General features: G+C 41.6%; 1 protein-coding gene across 1 annotated transcript in view; it reads right to left on the reverse strand.

Moving 5' to 3' along the window:
* Nucleotides 1-22,780, reverse strand: part of LOC126285314 (required for meiotic nuclear division protein 1 homolog) — a 100,962-nt gene that overhangs the window by 58,587 nt on the left and 19,595 nt on the right. Inside the window, exon 3 of the mRNA XM_049984614.1 lies at nucleotides 18,933-19,149. Coding sequence (XP_049840571.1) covers nucleotides 18,933-19,149 — 217 coding nt within the window. The remainder of the gene's footprint in view (nucleotides 1-18,932; nucleotides 19,150-22,780) is intronic.

The raw sequence follows: 22,780 nt of genomic DNA on the forward strand, positions 1-22,780 counted from the left end.
AATGAATTATGCAGAAAAGGAGTTAATTTCCGATGGGACCAAACTCACCAGTCATCCTTCTAAGTTATTAAGCAACCTCTTAGTAGCCCACCCATCTTGGCTATCCCAAACTTTGAGCAGCTCTTTGTGATTCAAAGTGACACCTCTACTTATGGAATAGTGGCAGTCCTCCTTCAAGAGCAGGAAGGGGAACAAAGACCGGTGGCCTATGCATCTAAAAGGTTATCTTCCACAGAGCGTAAGTATTCTGTCCATGAATGAGAGGTGTTAGTGGTTTTGCTTTTTGCTTTAGAAAAGTTTAGGTCCTACCTTGAGCACTGCGAATCCTTGCTTGAAACTGATAATCAAGACCTCAGTTGGGTGTTGGCGTGCCCACGTAAGACGGGTCATATAGCTTGCTGGGCCATCCAAATTTCAGCTTTCCAAGTCAAAGTAAAGCATATCCGTGGCAATGACAACCTGGTGGCTGATGCCTTGAGGTTGGGGTTCAGCAGTCGGAAGCAGTCGGAGAAGTACTCAGGTCCGGAAGATTGTGAAAGCAGGATACTACCCTAAGTCCCAGAATGTTTTTGGGTACCTCAGGTGAAGACAGGACAGTGATCCCAGGATTAAGGCCATTATGAATAAGGTATTGAATGGGGATCAGGTGGCTAGTCATCTCATGCATAAAGACCTGGTTTGCTGTTGTGGGTTGGACCCAGGTGGTTTCTGGATCTGTCTGCATAGTCAGCTTGTCCAGCCTATATTCCAATACTTTCATCATACGGTAGTTGGAGGGCGTCTAGGTATCCACCAAACTATCACTAATATTAAGCACCAAGTGTCTTGCCCTTTCTTATACAAAGATGTTCGGCTGATGTTAAGTGGGTGTGAAATCTGCAAAAGAGCCAAATCAAATTCTAGCCCTGGTAAAGAAATATCTTCTGCAATTCACTAGCGAAAATTATCCCACATCATCAATTATACTAGTCCTTTTCCTTGCTTCTGTGGTAGTAACCAGTATGTACTCATGGTTGTGACGGTTCTCATGCTTCTGTTGGTTAATACCTAGTCACGGGGTTACGGCTCCTACTACTATTCAACATCTCTCAGGGATAATTTCCATCCTTGGCCTGCCCCGAGGTGTTTGGTCAGTGGTAATGACCCAACTTTTAAATAAAAGGGCTTCATGAGAGTTGTCATGTTACAAATACCCCCTATCATCCTCAACCATCTTTTGCAGAGTATGTTATCTGAAACTTGAAAGTGTCCCTTATTGCTTTCCTTAGCAATTGCAGAGTATGTGGGAACACTCCATGTGGTGGCTTAATTTTGCCTTTAATATAGCCCAACATGAGTCACTGAAATCTGCTCTTGCTTCTCGTGTTGGGCTATAAAATTAGTTCATCTCTGGCCAACTTTTTGTCAGTTAACAATTTGCTCCCCAGGCATGATGCTAAGATTCTGTGGAAGAATTGGAGAAGGCGCACTGAAATATTCTGGGGGCCCAGCAGAGGCTGGTTGATCATTATAACCACTGGCTGATCATTATAACCAGGGGTGTAGAGGATTTATGGACAAGGTAGGTGATTAGGCTTTTTTGCAGAACATCAATGTTAATCAGGAAGCGGGGAAGTAAGTTACTACACTGGTTTTTGTGTCCCTTTGAGATCGTCCAAGTACTTGATCCGGTCAACTTGCTTGTGTGCAGTCTTCAAGCAGGTATGCAGTACAGGGTTCATGTCTCCCAGGTTAAGGAAAATTAGCCTCCTCCCTCAACTCTCAACACATCAGAAATGGGAGGGGGTTTCTATGGGTTTGGTGGAGGGAGTCCGAGCTGTGTAGCTCAGCTTCCCTCGAATTTTTGGCATCTGTCTGTCCTTGATTCTGAGATGTACTTGTTCTGGTGGAGGCAATCACTGCACAGTGGCAGCTTGATTTCAGAAATGTTGGCTGCCAGAGATCAGCAGGACAGCCAATGGAGTGATTGATACAGTGCAGTCAGGTGGAGTGGCTCTGGGTGGATCGAATTGGGAGCTTGAGTTAGGATGCGACCATCACAATGGACGAGAGGAGGCCCCCATCATTTTCCAGAACAAGAGGCCCCCAAGTGTTGCATTCGAATTAAGTGGATCATCATCCATCCTGGTCGTTTATCTACTGCTTAGTGACCTCCTTTAACTTCTATTATTTGATGGAGTGGACCTTCTTTAACTTCTGTTATTTGGTGGACTGGCTGTGTTGCTGTGATCCTGGACACAAATTTTGATTCTAGTTACAAACTCTGACTAATGACTTAGCTGTTTGTTTTAAGTGAATTAGTGAAGGAATGAGCCTGGATAGTGTCATCTTGGTGGCAGTTGTTTCATATTTGTTCAATCAATCTGAAGGCTCACCTGGTGTTCTGTTCTAGATACTTCCTGACATCTTTGGGGTAATAGGTGTGTGTAACTAATCCCACCTTTGAACTATGTAAGTTGCTGACTTCTCTGGAGTTGAACTAATTTGTGCAGTTGCTTGATTTAACATTTGCCTCTGTCAGCCACCCCTTGAGTTGTTCTGTGTCTCCGTAACATTTCTCGTGTTTTGGGTCAATATGAACAAGTGGGTCTTGGTTTCTGCCCTCTGGTGTTTGAGCCCTTGGTAGCTCAGTGCTTCCATATTGACTGTGGGTTCACAAAGGCACTGTGCTATTTTGCACCGATCTATATTCTCCAAAATTGCTTCTGGACAAGTGGTATGAACCCAACCATTAACACATGGTTTAGGGTGTTCTCTATGAAAGACATCACAATTATCCTGGTACTCACAATATTTTGTGACAGATAATTGACTTCAAATCAACAATATTATGAAAAAGGTAGATTGCTACTCACCCTATGGACAAGATGCTAAATTACAGATGGACACATTGAAAATACCACTATACATCTTACCTTTCGGACAAATGGCCTTCCAATATAGTAAACACGCACACATTCACAAAAGCACATCTCACACAAATGAACAATCTCTGGCTGCTGAGGTCTGACTGTGGGCAGCAACTGTGCCTGATGGGAACTGTGGTGGGGTAAGGAGGAGGCAATGGGGGGGAGGGGGGGGGGATGAGGGAGGGATGAAAAGGTTGAGGTGGGGCAAAACTGAAACACTGCTTCTGGGAGTGTGGACGGTAGAGGTTGGTCACTTAGAACTTCAACTCTGCCCATTTCAGTACTTCTGTTGTTAGCAAATCTTCTCCATTGACCATTTTAAAGTTTTTGATGCTTTCTCTAATGTCTTCCTCTGTTGACATTATGTTATCCATTGTACAATGGTGCCAGAAATTCTAGTTTGGAAGCTGGAAGTGAGTTGTTGAGGTGGTTATGAAAATACGTAGCAGATATCTCACAGTTTTCTTGATTTATTTTGTAAATTATTTAACTAACCTGAAAAACCAATTATATTGGTCTAAAGGTCAACTCTTTAGAAAATTCATGGGATTTAAAGCACTGGTGTACAACTTATCTCTATGACTTGGAAGTAAGACAAGCTAATTGTCTATGTTGTACATTCACCGTACCAAGAACAGATTGTGAAACTACAGATGCAGTGGCAGAGCAATTTTAAAATGGCAATTATCAAGTTGCTAAACAGAGAAATTGAACCTCTTTTCTCCCTTGAAACAGGAAAATGCAAAGTTCAAAACAGAAAAATCTAGTGTGCAGATGAAAATAGAGGTATAGTGATGAAACATATGCACAAAATTGGACATGCACATAATAGAATGGATCTGTCAAATAAGATACGAGCTGGTGTGTTTCACAAAATCTTAATTGAAAAACAAACCATAACACCAATAGACAAATCTAAATAGACCAACATAAAATATAAAAACAGTGCACACAGACTTTAAAAAAGTGCTGAAATGATATTCCGGTATTTGGCGGTTCTATGCTTAAAAATTGTAGTAGCTACAAGTTACACAATTGATGTTTGCCCAGAGATAAGAACTCCCTGACTAAACAATCACTTGAAAAATGCTCTAGAAGCAAAACAAAGCTGACAGATAGTGTTAGTTATAATGCTAAACCATAGTTTTTTTACCACATCAGGGTAAATTCACTTTTAAGCAGCAGTGAAAAAATTAACATCGAAACAAGAAACTTTATCCAAAAATTAGCACAGCCTTTTATATGCTCATGAATACCAATGAACCATCTACCTGAAGGAATGGTCACTGCCATACTATGGCCAAGAGCAGACTTGATTCCCCAGTGGCAGGAGATGCTGCTGAGCACAACTTGTTCAACTTCAATGGCTCCCCCTCCCATCTGGATCTTCCCCCATTTTATAACAGCTATTCTCAATTATATACATGAGAACACCTTCCTCAACCCTGCTGTCCTTCTGGCCTCATCTCTGCTAGCCACTATCCTACATGTATCTACTACATTCCTGTCCCCAAGCCACCCACCTTACTGATTCTACAATCACACCCTCAACTCTTAAGTCTTTTTATTCCTCTGCTGTATTGCCCCCCCCCCTCCCCCTCCCTGAAGTACATCCCTATAAGTCACTGTGTATCACAAGCAAATCCCCTTGCCTGTGCAACAGTGGGCTCATCTGCACTTCATTCCTAGCACAAGAACCAAACATTGTACAGATATTAGACATATATCATTTTGACGAGAAACCCTGGAACTGGTCTTTTTTTCCTTTTTTCTTTCTTCATGTATACTGCCACAGCATAGTTTTGTAGTTTGCCGATAGTGCTAGTTGCAAACACACAGTTGCCACATCGATGGATCGGTCATGCTACAGAAGGGGACAACTGTTTCATGAAAAGGCCTCCTGGATCACCAGATCTCTCTGTGTGTGGCTTTTTTCTGTGGGGACACATTAAAGATTTGATGGGAAGTGACTGCCACAGTCAGACGATGCCATGCTGTGATGGGTGTGGCAGGAATTCGATTACTGTATTGACATCTGCCAGGTCACTCATGGTTGGCATATCGAATATTTGTAAAAAAACTTTCACAGTTTGTCTTCAAAATGCAATATGTATGACATGTGTATAGTGTTTAGTTCTTGTGCAATAAATAACTGAAAGTGTTCTCGGACTTTATGTACACCCTGTATATTGATACCTGTGGAAAAAGGATGTGTCCAAATGTTTAGCAATATTCTCCATCCTTGTTTATGTGTGTACTACATACTCAATGGATAAACTATATGGCATGACGTTATCTTTACTCCTATCATTATTTATATTTCACCAATTACTTTCCAGCACCATATCTCTGTATAAGGTAACAAGTATGCTATTTTGTACTTGCTCCAGTGACCAGTTTCTTGTCCTGGAGATTCAATTTTTAATGAGATTACCTAAACTGGAGATGTGAGACTCATCCTACACATATATTGAACACAGTGTTCAAATAGCTTATGGGAATCCAGCCAGTTGATATAATCAACAACTATCTATATTCAACCAGGTGCGCACCCTGTCCTCCTCAAGGCACAGCTATCGCAAGAAGTTAACTTGCCTGCCAAGAATTAGTTATACTTAAATAAGCTAATTTTATACCCTTGTATCTGAGACAATGAGTGGATCAACTTAGCTTAAAATGAACCTTTTCCATCACAGCAAAAAGTATTTTGATTTCTGTTGTGTTGGTCAATTAGAAGAAGGCCCATTAAATTTTTAAATTTATTAGAAAGCTTACAATCTAGGGGATTATTTAAGACCAAAATCAGGTTCCCAGCAGGTTGGACAAATGTTTTTCCACATCATCACTGTTTTTCTGAAATCAAAAATTGACACACATTAATATTTTTTACAAATTTTCTTTGTAACTTTACTGCTTCAGTAATGGGATCTCTTAACTAAATACCTTACTTAACTTCTGAAAAAAATTCGAAATCAAAAGTTTCATAATCACCTGAGTTACAAGCATTTGTGTAGATAAGTACTATTTTCCATTGACATTCTTGCACAGCCCACTTATCAGAATATTACTACATTTGAAATTCGATATTAAATAAAAATGTAGTCTGAGACCAAACAGATTTTGCACAAGTTCCTGTGTTGTAAGTATAAACATATATGCAAAGTTGTGTGAAAATTTAAGATAGAGGGTTACAAATACTTGAATTATTGCATGTTTTGACGCAGAATTTAAGAAAAATCCATCTCTATTTATAATGTTATTTGCTTATTTAATTTTAACTGCTTCCTTAATAACACTATCCCAGGAGCTCATGCCAGAATCTCTGCGTTGTTACATGCCACAGGATGACCAGTGCCAAGATGAGGTCCTGCAGTTACAGATTTTCTCAGCTGTCTTAAGTGTATGTGACATTTATGCTATATACAATGGCCCTCCACAGTCCTGACAGTCTGACCAATATATGACGTGCCATAAATGCAAGGAATACAACAAACACCCACCTAACACAAATCAAGATCATCCTTTAAGGGGACATGTGAAATTCGTTGAAATCTGACATTTTCTGTTTTCTACTTCATAATGTGCTTTGGATTTTCCCGAACATTTTGGTATATAATACATTAAAATCAGACAATTGTGAGACCTTCAAGTAATAGTTTGAATGATGACGTGTGACTGTCAAATTTCGCGGCTAAAGCCGTCGGCACACTGGCCGTGCATCCAAACGTTGATCGTTGACTGTGCCGAGTTTCTGACGTCACAGCATGGAATAGCACGCTCGGGAGTCTTTCCAAACGTGCAGAGCCATATCGGGCAGGTCAAATATTCTGAGCGTGCGTCTGAGTGTTGACCAATGAGATGGCCAAACGCCAGCTACGTCACACGCACGCCGTCTCCCTTCAGCACAGAGTTGTGAGGCACCATATTGGCATTCATTTCAAGCCTATATGTATATATATGCCGTTTCTGAGCACCAGAAAATTGAGAATCACTGGAAAACTCGTTGTTAATTGTGTGATTCGTTCCAATAAAATAATGAGAAACATCATATTCGTGGCAAAAGAATTATTGTAAATTGTGTATTATGAGAGTAGGCTATTTGAAGGCAGTGACACACTGAAGATCCACCCAAAACACATTGTTCTTGGTACAATTTGTTATAATTAAATATCAATTAGTAACATAATTATCTATGATTAACGTTTTAGCAAAGGGTAACACAATATGTTTACGCCCCCGGAGCCTAATGTTGGTTTAGTGTAATGAGTAGTGTCCCTGCCTGGAAAGGAGTTTTTATATGGGCGACGGTTTGCGTCTTAACACTTCCAATGATTTTTTTTTTTCCCTAAAATTTGTGCATTTATTAGGTTCTGATACTTTATTATTAGTTTATATGCTATAACATTTGATGTTATGGAAATATAAGTTCACCTTTTTTGACTTTGTTTGATTGGCTTAATCTACAGGACAGCTTGGGCTTGGGGAATAAAAATATTCTGCTCCTTTTTCTTTTACGCTTCCTAATTCACATGTTACAATGATTCTGCAACTGGGTCGGAACAGTGATCAAGTAAGACTGACCTTGGGGTTTTACTAAAATGTGGGAGTGATGAAATAATGCTTATCTTATGTGGAGAAGTATTCCAAATTTATATTGCACTGTTTGTAATGGAACTTTAATAAGCCTGTCTTTATTGATTGGACGTGGTACTTTCCTTTTCGTGAACGATGGAGGAAATGTGCGTTTTAATAGAGCTAAAGTGGGAATTTTATGCACACCTGTTGAGTAAACGAACTAGAAACATCCCTCAACTGTTGCTGCAGTGGGTTGCAAACGCATATACCACGTTGGGGCCCCATGTACCGTATGCACAAGTCGCATCGTTCCTGAGCGTTCAGCAGCACGTTGAACTTGGCACGCTCAACTTTAACGTTTGACAACACGGTCCGTGTGGCAACGGCTTAAGCATATGCTGCCATGGCTGAGCAATCATATTTTGGGAACTACAGAGTCTAGAAGGCTGTGAATTGTTTTGTTTTGTGCCTACTGCTATGTCTCAGAAGTTGGCATTATGAATAAACAAATCAGTCCTTTGTTTCTGATACTAGTTGTTATTGAAGATAGTGTGATTATTGGCTATTTTTGTAGTAAGCTAACTTCTACTGCTTTTTAAATGTAAATAAAATGGCTAAGCACAAAAGTAGCTTCAAGAAATGCAAATTTGCGGGTAACAGATATGTGAGACCTGCATTTTCTTCTGAAGTACTTGAAACCATGATAATGTTTCTGAAGTGGCCACACCCCCTAGTGCATCAAAAAGGAAAGGAACTTTAGAAACAAGTGACAGTGGTAAAAGTAATGACATTATGGACAACACCATTATTGATCTGCTAATCCTTGCACAAGTTCTTTCTGAAACTGTCTCTTGCTGTCTCTGTGGTGGTGAAGTTAAACTTTATGAGGATATTGGAGCTAGAACAGGTGTTGGGTATAAATTAATTATTAAATGTCAGAAGATCAAAAATGGAAAAGCATTTCATACTTCATCAAAGTGTTCAGGTAATGAATTATATGAAACTAATGTGAGACTGTTCTATGACCTTAGATGCATTGCTAAAGGTCCAAGGGCTGGTAATGTTCTCTGCACTGTGCTGAATTTTTCAAAACCACCTTCTAGGTATAGAAATATGTAACAGCAATTGGGGAATCTGCAAATGATGTGGCTGAAGAATCAATGGTTGCTGCTACATCAGAAGCTGCTGAACAAAATGTGGGTGACACAAACATCAGCATTGCTGAGGACAGATCTTGACAAAAGCAAGGGTTTAGTTCTAAAAATGGTTTTACATCTGCAATAAGTATTGACACTGGAAAAGTTTTGGATTTTGAAGTTCTCAGTAAGTACTACCAAGGTTGGCAGTGAACCAGAAGAACAGATTACTTCATAAACAGCAGTGTATAAAAAATTATGATGGCACAAGTGGAGGAATGGAGGCAAAAGGAGCAGTTAGCATTATCCAGCATTCGCAGAAGAAGAGAGGTGTCAGATATGTGAATTACTTATGTGATGGAAACAGCAAGGCTTTCACTGCAATACAAAACAGTAAGCCATATGATGTTCTTATACAAAACTTCAGTGCGTAGGACATGTCAAGAAAAGGATGAGAACATGGCTGCATAACCTAAAAACCAAGCTGGTGAACACAAAACTGTCTGATGCCAAGACAATAAAATGTGCTGGAAGACTAACGGACAAAGTAATTGATGACTTACAGGAATATAATGGGAAGGCCATTAGAGATAACTGTGACAATTTAGAGAAGATGAATACAGCTGTGTGGAGCACTTTCTTTCATCAAGTATCAACCAATGAAAAGCCATGTCATGCTTTGTGTCCATGTCCACCAAACACTTGGTGTAAATATAGGCAACCTAAATTTTCTGGCACCCTGCATGAATTTACACACAAACATTCTTTTACTTTGGCAGTAATGGAGGCAATCAAATCTATTTAAAGAGGTAGGGCAAATCCTGAGATACTAAATAAGTGTTTACATGAAAAGACCGAATGTGAAAGAGTCCTTCAATAATGTTGTGTGGTGCCGTGTGCCTAAAAATGTATTTGCTGGCCTTATGACTCTAAAGTTAGCAGTGCCTGGTGCTATAATAACTTTTAATGGTGGGAACTATGGCAGACTTATGGTTCTGGAGAAGTTAGGGGTAAGATCTGCGCAGAACACAGCTAAAGGACTGTGTGAACTGGATGAGCATCATGTACGTGAAGCAGAGTTAGCTGCTCAGCAAATGACAAAAGAAGCAAGAAAGAAAAGGGGGAGACAAGCACTGGGCTGTTGCAACACTGAAGAAGAGACAGCCTATGGGCCAGGGCAATTCTAGAGCATAAAAGACGCAGAAATGTAAGTCTGTATAAGAACTTGCAATAAAGTTTTAAACCTCAATATCTCTGAACCACATTTTTTGCAATAAATGACGCATTCTCTAAAAAAGTACAGACGGTAGAGACATGAAATTTTCACAGCATGCCAAGTGTGAGATTCAACACATATGGAACTAGAATAATTAAAATATCCTGAGTTGTTTTGTTTTGATGTTCATTTGTTTACAAAATTCTGTCAAAAAATTGAGTGTCTGAGAAGAAGGGAAAAAAAGAGGGAAGATAACATGTCCCACAATACAATTTCAGTAATAATTCTAGTTCAGTATATCTAGAAAGGTGAATTCAATAATTATGGAAAATAGTAAGTAGGCGTCTTAAAAAGTTTCCAAGATAATGGGTCACAAAATTCGATAATTTAACATTGGCGGCATAGGACATTCAATGTCCCCTTAAGGAACCTAAAGAACCCTTATCATAGATATTGGTTGAAAAACACATTTCACATCATATTTCTGCAAAATACGACAAATCCTGTTACAAATGCTCCCTACATAAGGTCACCCCCATAAGGAACCCCCCGATTATATATATATATATATATATATATATATATATATATATATATATATATATATACAGAAAGAAACTTCCACATGGGAAAAATATATTAAAAACAAAGATTCCAAGACTTACCAAGCGGGAAAACGCCGGCAGACAGGCACAAGAACAAAACACACAAACACACACACAGAATTACTAGCTTTCGCAACCGACGGTTGCTTCTTCAGGAAGAAGAGGGAAAGACGAAAGGATGTGGGTTTTAAGGGAGAGGGTAAGGAGTCATTCCAATCCCGGGAGCGGAAAGACTTCCCTTAGGGGAAAAAAAGGACAGGTGTACACTCGCGCGCGCGCGCCCACACACACACACACACACACACACACACACACATCCATCCGCACATACACAGACACAAGCAGACATATTTAAAGGCAAAGAGTAAGGGCAGAGATGTCAGTCGAGGCGGAAGTACAGAGGCAAAGAAGTTGTTGAAAGACAGGTGAGGTATGAGCGGCGGCAACTTGAAATTAGCGGAGGTTGAGGCCTGGCGGATATCGAGAAGAGAGGATATACTGAAGGGTGAGTTCCCATCTCCGGAGTTCGGATAGGTTGGTGTTGGTGGGAAGTATCCAGATAACTCGGACGGTGTAACACTGTGCCAAGATGTGCTGGCCGTGCATCAAGGCATGTTTAGCCACAGGGTGATCCTCATTACCAACAAACACTGTCTGCCTGTGTCCATTCATGCGAATGGACAGTTTGTTGCTGGTCATTCCCACATAGAAAGCGTCACAGTGCAGGCAGGTCAGTTGGTAAATCACGTGGGTGCTTTCACACGTGGCTCTCCCTTTGATCGTGTACACCTTCCGGGTTACAGGACTGGAGTAGGTGGTGGTGAGAGGGTGCATATATATATATATAGTTCTGCAATTGCACTGCAAACCATGGTTCTAATTCCCTTGAACATTTTCTTGCTGCAGTTTTGCCTTGAAAATTAGAAAATGTGCACCTGTCAAAATATCGGTGGTTGTCACTGACATCACGTGGCTGCTGCATTCCTGGTTGTTTGAACACTGGATCCTCTGGGAGGAAGTCTGGTCTCACATGGTGTATTTATTTTAGATTTCTTCACTTCAGTGTTAGACTTACCTTAAAATTTCTAGTATGCACCTAACAGTCCCAATAACTAACAGCCCAGCACCTTTCTGTGACTAACCAGGTGTTGCAGAAAGAATCTCATTATTGATGACAATAGTTTTTACTGGTGTTCAGACTTCATACTGGCAACATTGATATGTAGTACATATGCTAGAGCCCACATTACCATTGTTCTACATAACGAGGCTTTCTGAAAACACTGATGTTGCTACAATGCTGTTCACCTACATCGTACAGAGTTTTCCTTGAATCCTACTACTACCATTTCAAACAACCAGTGATGGTACTTCTTAGACTGATTAATCAAGTGCTGAGAATCATTGGCAGTCACATGAAGTAAGCAAGGTGGATCCTTCTCTAGATGTGTGATTGACATATGTGAGGGTTATCCAGAAAGTAACAGACGTGTTGGTCTATAGTGATGGTGAGTGGTACTACAGCTGCCATAACATTCCTACACTCAGTACACTTCCAGCAGTGGCAACATGTGGTCTGCGTGTCTGCTAATTTGCTTTCTGTGACATGTTAAAATGTGTACTACAATAGAAAATCCCACCACTTGTGAGGTGTGTTCTGTGATTAGTTTTCTGTTGGCAAGAAGCTGCAAACCAACTGAAATTTATCACCTTTGTGATGTGTATGGAAAAGCAATAAGGGTTAAAAGCAGAATGTAGCATTGGTGCATTGATGTTAAAAATGACAGAAAAATCTGAGTAGCACCGTAGTGTAATGGCTATGATAGTAAACTATTGGGTCACGAGTTGAAAACTCACCTGGACTGTACAATTTTAATTTCTACATTCGGTTCAAGTACATTCTAGAAGTATCCACAAACGTCAAGAGTCATTGTACTGAAATGTTCTGAAGCTGTACATATACTGTATGTGTTCTGGCCGGAGGCAGTTCACTCCGCACTCTTGTATGTGCAAGTGCTGAATAAACCTTCGATAAGTGAAGTTAGTGTTTGTCATTCATCTAATTACACCTTCTTGTATGTGATATTATTCTGGTGGATGCACCAGGTATTGGAACTTGTGATAGCACACATTATCAACGACACAGTGGCTCCCATTAGGCCACGACAAAGCCGACGCTTATGTGGAGAGAATCCAGAGTTTGCGCCATATTCAACAGATCGCCATCTATCGGAGACAGAAGAAGAAAACATTACGATGACAGCAACTACGTGCCACCACATGAGACATCCTTCCGGGTTCTCTGGTGACGATGGCCAATATCCAAACAGGTGGCTGAAGGTGGGATGACACCGTGTGTTTGGCTAATGTATTTTTCTACTTGAAGGGCACTGCCGAGCAATGGTATGAGAACAACGAGGAGAAGTTCACAAGCTGGGAAGTATTCCAGGTGGAATTGCGCAAGTATTTCGGTGACACACAACGAGAGAAGTGCAAGGCTGAAGATAAACTTAAGTGCAGGGCACAGTGTCCAGGAGATACTACAGCATTCTACATTCAAGACGTCTTGAAACTGTAAAATAGTGTATCCTAGAATGAAGGAGGAAGGTAAGGTTGCACATCTCATGAAGGGTGTTGATGAGGGCATGTATCAAACCCTACTCCTGAAGGAGGTTTCGACACCAATCGACTTCATAAAATGGTGCCAGTATATAGAGAAAATTCATCAAAAAGAATTACACGCAAGAAGTTTGAACAGCTTCCAAACATCGCATTGATGTCTGTGATGGAGGAAGCAAGTGATTTCACAAGTGTTCTTCATTAGATAGTGAGACAGGAAATCCAGAAGACACTTGGACTGCACTACAAGCAAAAAACAGACATCTCAAGAGGTCATAAGGGAAGAAGTGGAACAAACATTGAACCCAGTCTCTCATCCTTCATTTCTATTTAAAACGGTGAAAAATTCGAGACCCAGGCGGAGTTATGTTCCTACAATGCTGCATGAGGAACCTGTTTGGGCACCAAAGAAGACTGACGTCTGGAGGACCCAGGATAACCAACCAGTATGTTTCCACTGCAGACGACCGGGACATGTGGTGTGCTATTGTCAAGAAAGGCAGTGGATATTTGATGACGCCCGCACCAGAAGACAGCAGATCGATCTTAGCCAATGCCAACTCCGGAACAATGAAGAAGAACAGGAAGATGTGGGTGCAGGACGACGTAGGTCACCATTGCCACAAGCTCCCCAACACACCACTCAAGGTCTCCATCGCCGTTTAGAAGCTCCAGCCAATCACCTAGCTGCCGCAACCTGGAAAACTTAAAGTGTGTGACCTTCCTTGGAGGTGAGGCTGTCGAACAGAAAAATCCTCCACTGTCGATCACTATAGAAATGATAGGAAACGACGTCAATATCCTCATGGATGGCCAACCAGCCCAAGCTCTTGTGGACCCTAGAGCATCATATTCAGTCAGTTTGGAGAAGTACTATTGCCAGTTGCAGAAAACTGTATTTGTCGACAACAAAACATCTCTGCTGAAGGTGGCTAATGGGAAATATGTAAAACCTAAAGGAAGATGTGTCATTCCTGTGGGTATAAGTGCCCACACACAACCCTTAGAATTCATTGTCTTTCAAGAGTGTAGTCATGACATCATTCTCAGATGGGACTTTTTGAAAGCTTCTCAGGCAATTATAGATTGTGGTCACTCAAAGATTATGCTAGATGGATGAGATACTGTGGACAGGAAAATGCGCATTTGAGTGTGTGGAGACTGTGTGCTGGATGAAGTGATCATTCCCGCAGGCAGCACTAGAAAGGTAACTGTCACGTGTCATGCCATGCATCAACCCATGGGTCTTGTAGAGGAATGTAAGAGAAGCATACCACTGAAGAATAACTTGGTCGTCTCAACCTCTGTAGTCTCGTTTAAGAATGGATTTGGAGAATTGTAGATAGTTAACTGTTGCTGAGAACTGCAGATCCTTCCAAGACGCATGTGCATAGCAAAAGCTGAGCCGCTAAGTGAAGAACAGCTGAGCACCATAGAAACCTCCCATGCCGAGTCCGTAGGTGAAATTTGCACTACCCCTATGAGACAAGATCTTCTAGCTCAACTATCACCAGATCTCACTAAGGAACAACAGAAGAAACTACCTGCTATTCTTCAAGAGTTCTCTGAATGCTTCAATCCACAAGTGAAGACCAAATTAGACGGTGAAGCACCGGATTAGTACTGAAGACCATCAACCAATAAGCCAGAGAGCATACCATATGTCAGCAATGGAACGTTGAATAATTTGCGACGAGGTAGAGAAAATGATGAAGAATGACATCATTCAGCCTTTGCCAGAGCCCATGGTCATCACCAGTGGTCCTCGTCAGGAAGACGGATGGCAGTTGGTGCTCTTGTGTTGATTACAGGAAGCTTAATAAGATAACTAAAAAGGATGTTTACCCTCTTCCATGAATTGACGATACACTAGATTGTCTGAAGGGCGCTAAGTTTTTCTCAACCACGGACATGTACTCGAGATACTGGCAAATCGAAGTAGATGAGGCTGATCGTGAGAAAACTGCATTCATCACCCCTGAAGGCCTGTATGAGTTTAAAGTAAATCCGTTTGGTTTGTGTAATGCACCAGCAACTTTTGAACAGATGATGGATAATCTTCTAAGGCACCTGAAGTGGACGATGTGTCTTTGTTATTTAGATGGCTTTATAGTGTTCTCATAGACATTAAATACACACATAAAAAGACTGAGGGTCGTTCTTAAGTGTCTCCAGCAAGGTGGACTGAAACTTAATCCAAGAAAGTGTCTATTTGGAGCAAATGAAATCAAAATACTTGGACACCTTGGGTCAAAAGAAGGTGTGCGGCCACACCCAGAAAAGATGAGATCTATAACAGAATTTCCTATTCCTAAAAGTATTAGAGATGTGAGAAGCTTCCTCAGATTATGTTCTTATTACTGTCGTTTTATCAAAGACTTTTGTATCAAAGCTAGGCCCCTCCAAGAGTTGTTAAAAGTTGATGCCATATTTATCTGGGGTGGTGCTCAACAAGATTCTTTCAATGTGCTGCAAAAAGCTCTGACAACTGACCCTGCACTTAGTCTGTATGATGTGAAAGCATCTACAGAACTACACACACATGCCAGTGGGTATGGGATTGGTGCTGTCATGGAGAAAATTTCGGATGGAAAAGAGAAGGTTATAGCCTATGTTTCTAGGACACTTACAAAAGACGAGAGAAGCTACTCAACTACAGAAAGAGAATGTCTTGCTGTAGTCTGGGCCATGTGCAAGTTTCAACAGTATCTCTATGGAAGGTCATTCACAGTTGTTACAGACCATTATTCACTTTATTGGTTGACAGGTCTTAACAATCCAACAGGACGATTCACCAGGTGGGCACTACATCTTCAAGAGTACGACATTGCCATAGTTTACAAAAATGGAAGGAAATGTCAAGATGCTGACTGTCTCTCAAGGAACCCTGTGCAAGACCATCAAGACTTTGATGAAGACAGTGACTGTCTCACTGCACTCCAGGGTCTCTCTGCTGAGCAGAAGAAGGATGCCATGATATGTCAAATTATGCTTGCCTTAAATCGGTCAGAGGATGTGAAAGGACAATTTAAGGTAGTTAATGGATTACTTAGCAACAAAAACTTTGATCCATTTGGAAAGAGGTGGTTACAAGTGATTCCTGAACACATGCGCTTAGATGTTCTACACAAATTCCATGACACACCTGAAGCCGGACATTTAGGAATTATTAATACATATGACAGAATCCACAAGAGATTCCTCTGGCCAGGTTTATTTAGGAGTGCCCGTCACCATGTGTCGCGCTGTCGAGAGTGCCAGGGGAGAAAGGCAGTTCCTCAGAAACCACCTGGCCGACTCATATCAATTCCACCAGCCAAAACGTCTTTCCAGTGTGTTGGGATTGACCTGCTCAGACGATTTCCAATGTCTGCTAGTGGCAATAGATGGATTATTGTTTGCAATGATTATCTGACACTCTATGCCATTACAAAAGCCATGAAGACAGCTGAAGCATTCGAGGTAGCCAGATTCATCGTGGAAGACATTGTATTAAAACACAGTGCCCCAAAGTCATTAATTACAGATTGAGGGAAAGTTTTTTAATTGAACCTTGTGACAGAGATAAACCATCGGTGCAACATTACTCATCACATGACAACTGCCTACTATCCACAAACTAACAGGCTTACTGAACGCCTTAATAAGACCTTGGCTGACATGCTACCAATGTTCGTCAATGTTGAGCAGAGCAACAGCGATGAGATGCTACCTTTCGTGACATTTGCCTACAACACCGCCAAACAAGACACCACAGGATTTACGCCATTTTTCCTGTTGCATGGGTGTGAGGCAAATACGGCAATGGACACTGTGTTTCTGTTACATCCTGATGATGTGGCCGACGACTAAATCAGGGAGGTGTTAACCAGAGCTGAGGAAACTCGGCACTTAGCTTGACTCTGCATGCTGCAGGCTCAAGAAAACGATCGCCGAAGGTATGACACGAGCCACCGCCCTGTTGTCTACCAGCCTGGTGACCGTGTCTGGATCTTCACTCCTGTTCAGAAGGTTGGTCTCTCTGAGAAGTTCCTCAGCCACTACTTTGGATCTTATAAAGTTGTAAGACAGCTGTCTGATGTTACTTACGAAGTTGAAGATTTCAACCCCGACAAGACGACGAAAGGTCAGAGATACAGTCCACGTCCTACGAATGAAGCCCTGTAAGGATCCTGCAACCCAGGGTAAATTCGAAGCTCCAACGACAGGCAACAAGCAGAAAGGTAACGAAGAGTGTAGCGGCAAAAGAAGTTCTAAGAAAATCACTGCCAGGGCGAGTATCAGTCACCGGGAGTCGGAGTATGCAGGACCAATGACTCGTTTCCAGACTAGGAGGACGTAACACTGAGATGCTGTTCTCTTAAGGAGGAAGCAATGTAGCAGAAGAATCTGAGTAGCATCGTGGTGTAGTGGCTATGATAATAAACTGTTGCATGAAGGGTCGTGACTTCAAAACTCAACTGGACAGTACAATTTTAATTTCTACATTTGCTTCGAGTACATTCTAGAAGTATCCACACTGTCAAGAATCATTGTACTGGAATGTTCTGTAGCTGTATATATACTGTATGTGTTCTGGCTGGAAGCAGTTCGCTCCGTATGCTTGTATGTGCAAGTGCTGAATAAACCTCCATTAAGTGAAGTCAGTGTTCATCATTCATCTAATTACACCTTCTTCTACAAGACAATTATGTAACTTTCAAAATATTTTCCCAAAGTTTGTAAAATTTGATACATGAAACTGTGGTGGAGAAGTTTGGTTACCACACATTTTCTGTTAGGTGGATTTCCAAAAATCATAAAAAAAAGCAGACTGGCAGCAGTACTGACCTTCCTCGAAGATTACAAGAAACATGGTGACAAAGTTATTGATTGTATAGTAACTGGGAACGAGACTTGGGTGTAGCATGTCAACTGTGAAACAAAAAGATAGTAAATGAACTGGGGACACACAAATTCTCCCAAGACACCAAGTGTTTGCAAACCCTGCCAGCAAGAAAGATCATGACTGCTATGTTTTGGGACTTGGTGACTCTAAGTTGAAGATTCTTGTTGATTTCTTTGAGCATGGCACAACAACTAAATCAGAGAACTATTGTCAAACACTGACAAAGCTAAGATGAGTGATGCAAAACAAGCATCTGTGAACACTTATTGCAAGTTTGGTTTTTTCACGACAACACACTACCACACATGGCCAATTGTACTCAAGAGCTCCAACGGGGTTTTGGGTGAGAGGTGTTTTCTCATCCACCATACAATCTGGATTTGGTGCCAGAGATGCTTTGATACTGACGGCCAACTGTATGCTGGTATAAACCAGTGGTTGCAATCACAGGCGGCAGATATATACAGAGACTGTACTGAGAAACTGTGCCATGGTATTATAAGTGCCTCAATTTGAATGGTGATTATGTAGAAAAACAGTTTAAGGGAACATTTAATATCTATATAATAAAATTTGATTTTTCCACATTATTTTTTTATTTTTATTTTAAAACATCTGTTACTTTCTGGAAAGTCCTTGTACATGGTAGAAATTATTGTTACTTAAGGCAGAATATCATATGTCTTTCGAAGGGGTGATGCCTTAGTTCATCCTCAATTTTCAATTACATAATTAAACATGTCATTGCAGTGATGATAAACATGTGTAATTTAAAATATTTACTTTCTCTTTAATTACTCTAATGAAGGTGACATCAGTTTTTGTCACCTGCATCCCCATCTCTATATTACTTGCTACACATGTGTAAAATACAAAATTAGGTGTTTACATGATACTGCATGTACGACGATGAAGACACTAGGGCTAGAGCAACATTCCTATTATTCTTGCAACTATAATTTAGTATTATGACAGACTACATACCCTACATCAATGTAAGTGTATTCCATCAGTTCACTTTCCTGATTAACTAATCTTTCATCATAACTGTTCTCTTCATATGGCTTCACAAATGACAAAACATTTGTGCACTCTAATTCTGAAACATTCCAGAATACAGTTGTGCCTTCACGAAAGAAAAATATATCTCTCGGTTCGCTGCCAACTGTGTATCGAGCAGTAACTTGGAGTACATCAGGTTCTGTAACAACATGAATATTAATGATTACAGGTGAATTCTACTTTTCTTTTCACTTTACAATTTCTCTAAGTGATCTGCAGCTTGTAAAAGTAAGAATATGAGTAAATAATTTAAACATGGTTTTTTTTAGCAAGAACAAACACAACTTATGGAACATAGTACTTTCTGGAGCCAAAGTAAGATACAGTGAAGTACAGGTTGCACATAGAACTGAACAAATTGAATGGAAAACAGTAATATGGGTTACTAAATAGGCCAAGCACTGAGTGGCAATCACTTGAATAACACTGATTCCATGGTGCCTCACCAGAGCACGGCAGGGGGTCAACCCAGGTGGCCTCTTTAAGTAGGCCTGTGAACTGTACGGATGCGTGGTCTCTGAAATTGCGCATGTCACCAGTGCAGGTACATCATTCCTCCCTTCTAGGGGGTGGGAAAACCACATACATACATACATAAATACATACATACATACATACACATATAAAAACATCAGGCACAGTAAAATGCAGGGTACCAAAAAAATTGAGGGTACTGAGTAAAAGCACTGGTATTTTCAGAAAAAAAAGGAAAATCATTCATCTCACAAGGCACTGAGATTACTAGTCACCGAAAACACCAAAGACAGTACTGATATCCAATTCATCGCCTGACAAAGGCGGCTACTGCAGCATGTGGTGGGCAGGCATCGGCAAGTAGGGGCGAAAGTGATGAGGGGGTGGCTCGGCACCACCCTCCCCTCCCCCCCCCCCCCCCCTCCACTCTCGTGAAAGACCATAGGGCAGGCCTGGGTACAGCATCTTGTTAGCAATACCATCATTGTGCTCAGCGAGCGGCGCTATATGTGTCAGTGGGGGCGCCGGAGATGGCGGCCACAGAGAACCCACGAAAGGAGGTGGCAGCGGCTGCAGCTTCAGGTGAAGTGGAGCCTGCATTAACGACTGCAGTCAAGAACTGGGGACACAAGCAGAGACCACAGAGAGCAAGACACCAGGCAGCGACCCACACTCTGGTGTGAACCAGACCATTGGTGACACAGGAACAGGCACTGGTGGTGGCGGGGGTGGCAGTGGGTCCTCCAGAACAGACCCCACTGTACGTGACTGCAGCTGGCAGCTGTTTGAAGTGACGGGATATCAGGAGTGCAGAATACACACAGGCACCTGCCCCCACAAATCTTCATGACGGCAGGAACCCAGTTTGGGCAGTGGCCGAAATAACGAGCCCATACTGGGGGTTGGTATTGATAACCACAGTATATGGAATTCCCTCAACTGCAAAATTCTTAGACAGGGCTGAAACAGTGGCCACAGCAGATGTGGACAGAGAACACACTATTTCAGAAAACTAGGAAAAGGCATCCATTACAATGAGCCAAAACTGATTTAGAAAGACCCCACAAAATCGACTTGCAGACACTCCCATGGGTGCTGTAGCACCAGCCAGGGAGAAAGATGCACACAGAGCTGGCTGTTGGTAACACAATGAGTGCAAGTGGCAATAAGCCACTCAATCCGCCCATCTATGCCTGGCCAATACACACGCCGGCAGGCCAAAGCTTTGGTGTGAGAGGTCCCCCAATGACCAACATGCAGAAGCCGCAGCACATTACGGCATAAGCAAGGAGGAATCACAACTCAGGGAGCAGTGTCATCCGCAGCTAACAAAAGAAAACTGTCAAACACAAAAAGGTGGTGCTGGAGGAAGAAGTAATTATGCCTCTGATCTGAGGCACGGCCCATGGGGTTTTATGGCCAACCGCACTGCACAAAAGAGAGGACTCGACTAATTGCTGAATCTGTGGCAATGGGCAGTGATATCCTGACACTAGTAATGGGAAAAAAATCAACTGTGCTCTGGTTCTCAATATCTAAACAGAAACAAAGCCTGATCGATCACCAGGTCTGGCCCGATCAGAAGGTGATATAAGGCTAGCAACGGATATGATAATGGGACAGGAAGAGAATCCACTGCTGCAAACAACAGGCTGCCTCGTCCACCACAGAAGTTGAAGGATTGAAAAGAGCAACCAACAGCTGTGATTCATGATTAAATGGAACTTAGAACCACACAATAAGAAGTGATATTTCTTGAGAGTGAACACATTCGCTAAAGCCTCCTTTTCAATTTGAGACTGCTGCTGCTGCTGCTGAGTGGGAGTTTAGTCTTAGAGGCGTAAGCAATGGGTTGTTCAGAGCCATCCACGTATTTGTGCACCAGTACCACACCAAGGCTGTGCTGAGAGGCATTTGTAGCCAACATGAGATGTTGACTTAGCTGAAAAGTGGCCAGACATGGGGCAGATTGAAGCTTCAATTTAAGCAAAGGGAACCCTTGGTCACAAGCTGGGGACCAGAAAAAAAGCTCCATTTTTATGCATAGGTGCATGCAAGGGCTGAGCAACTGTGGATTTGTGTGGTAAAACCTTATAGTAGTACACAAAATTACATAGAAACACCTGCAGTTTCTTAATGAAGGTCAGCCGTGGCCAAGCCGCAACTGTGTCAACATTGTGACGCAACGGCTTGACCTGTGAGGAAAACCTCAAAACTCAGGTACTCAACCAAAAGCTGAAAAAATTGAGATTTGGCAAGATTGCACTTGAGACATGCAGAGTGCAAAACAGAAAACAATGATCAGAGATGTGCTCTTCATTGGAAAAACCTGAAACAATATCATCGAGCCAATTGATGCAGCGGGACACAGAGGCTGCCAGTTGTGTAAAAAATGCCGAAAAATTTTGGACACACTAGTGATGCCAAAAGGCAAGCGTTAATATCGGTATAAGCCGAAAGGTGTATTGACAACAAGAAGACACCTAGTAGCCTCATACAAGGGGAGCTGGAGGTACTCTCCCAACAAGTCAATCTTCAAAACGTAGTGGCTGCCTGATAATTCTGCAAGCAACTCATCAGGGCAGGGCAAGGGTTCTATCACACACTGTGCAGTAATTGTGATACTGAAGTCACCGCAGATGCGAAGCTTATGCATTGGCTTCTTAATGATGACCAGTGGAGTAGCCAATTCACCAGAAAAAATAGGCCACATGACATCGAGTGACTTTAAATGGTCTAATGTGGCGTTCACATAGTCATGCAATATGACAGGCACCAGGTGCGTCCGGAAAAAAAGAAAATGCGAGCCAGTGGACACTTTCATAGTAATGGGGGTCTGAAAACTGGTAGCACAACCAAGCCCAGGGGAAAACAGCTACAAAAATTCAGAGCAGAGTGACTCCAGTTGCTGATATGTAACTTGATTTGACATTAAATTTACTTCATCTGCAATGGAGAAACTGGAAGTGTTAAATGCATCTAACCCCAACAGGTATGAGGTATGGGAATGATACATACCAAGGAAGGTTGGAGGGCAAAAAATACAGGAGCAAAGAACTGAACTAGGATTGGAATCTGCTTTTCACTGTAGCTAACCAACTTCCATGAAACCTGTGTGAGGGGAGGTGAAGCCCAAGTCCACATACATTTGTGTGTTTACTAAAGTCACTGGAGCTTGTAACAGGGCACCCTCCTCTAACATAGCCAGTTTTTTTTTATTTTTTATAGAAATAACTGATCCATGTTTACTATTGATTCTTGTATAGGTGAACATTATATCAGCTGTTTAACTGAAT

Source organism: Schistocerca gregaria, chromosome 8, assembly GCF_023897955.1.
Source record: "Schistocerca gregaria isolate iqSchGreg1 chromosome 8, iqSchGreg1.2, whole genome shotgun sequence".
Classification (NCBI taxonomy): domain Eukaryota; kingdom Metazoa; phylum Arthropoda; class Insecta; order Orthoptera; family Acrididae; genus Schistocerca; species Schistocerca gregaria.